The sequence below is a fragment of the Cyprinodon variegatus genome, unplaced genomic scaffold, assembly GCF_000732505.1.
Source record: "Cyprinodon variegatus isolate N-32 unplaced genomic scaffold, C_variegatus-1.0 Scaffold90, whole genome shotgun sequence".
NCBI classification, from domain to species: domain Eukaryota; kingdom Metazoa; phylum Chordata; class Actinopteri; order Cyprinodontiformes; family Cyprinodontidae; genus Cyprinodon; species Cyprinodon variegatus.
In genome coordinates this window covers 1,258,703-1,259,747 of record NW_015150543.1, presented here as the reverse complement: position 1 = coordinate 1,259,747, position 1,045 = coordinate 1,258,703, and the positions used below count along the sequence as shown (strand labels likewise).

Genomic DNA, 1,045 nt, shown 5'->3' with positions numbered 1-1,045 from the left:
AGCCAATTCACCTAACAGTCATAATTTTGCACTGTGGGAGGAAGCTGGAGTACCCACGCATGCTCAGGGAGAACATGCAAACTCCATGCAGAAAGACCCAATCTGGAACTTGAACTCGGAACCATCTTTCTGTAAGGCAGCAGTGCTACCCACTGTTCCACTGAGCAGCCCAGTTAATAACCCAACAGCAATTTAATATCTATTCTGTAAGAGTTCAAGAACAATTCTTTAATAATTTAATCAGTTGTTCACCTTGACTTTAAGTGTAACAAAAATTTTGGCTGGTAAAAAAAATAAAAACATTGTGTGGATTGTGAAATCGGCGGCTGGTGGCCAAAAAAGTAAACTTTAGTCCCTGCTCACCTGTCACAGAGATTAGTGTGTCCATGGGGGTGTTTGGAACCAGGTCAGCCATGGAAATGCCACTGTTAATATGTTCCACTTGTCTGCCACCTATAAGAGGAGACGGTGATAGGTCAGGTTTACAATCAGAACACTTACTCTAGACCTCAGATTTTAGTGCTGTGAACTAACCTTTTCGAGCAGGGTCTAGTATTAGTTTTCTTGGTTCTTGTATAAGCACACCTTTAGGCTAGAAAAAGAAGAAAATCAAGAGGGAAATATATTTTGTAATAAAGGTTCCAGACTGCCGACCTGTCCAGGGTGTAACCTCACCCATAGACTGTCATGATCTTGGCACCTGAAGGCTTGGTTTTACTTCTTTTTGCTCTCATCTGTTTTGCTCCGCCTTGCTCTCATTATCTCTCATCAGATCCACCTGTTCCTGCTGCCATTTCAGCCTCTGGATCCGAGCCTTTGTTACCAGATTATTTAAGTTTCTAGTGAAACTACCTCTAGAGTTCCCTTAGTTTAGTTCGACCTGTTCCTGACATGTTTCTGCCCATGGACTTCTGAGTTTTGGCTGCCCCTGTTCTACTTCGTTTTGCCTGTCCTGTGTTTCCGGGCTGTTACCTGGATTCCGCCTTCAACATGTATGCATGTTCTGATCTGAAGTTAAACACCTCATGTTATTTCTAAAATTTAT

At 42.4% G+C, this 1,045-nt stretch overlaps 1 protein-coding gene across 1 annotated transcript in view; it reads right to left on the bottom strand.

Moving 5' to 3' along the window:
• The window catches only part of LOC107084014 (complement C3-like), an 84,236-nt gene that overhangs the window by 32,272 nt on the left and 50,919 nt on the right, over positions 1-1,045 (bottom strand). Inside the window, exons 21-22 of the mRNA XM_015373641.1 lie at positions 535-592; positions 348-453 (exon numbers count right to left, since the gene is read on the bottom strand). Coding sequence (XP_015229127.1) covers positions 348-453; positions 535-592 — 164 coding nt within the window. The remainder of the gene's footprint in view (positions 1-347; positions 454-534; positions 593-1,045) is intronic.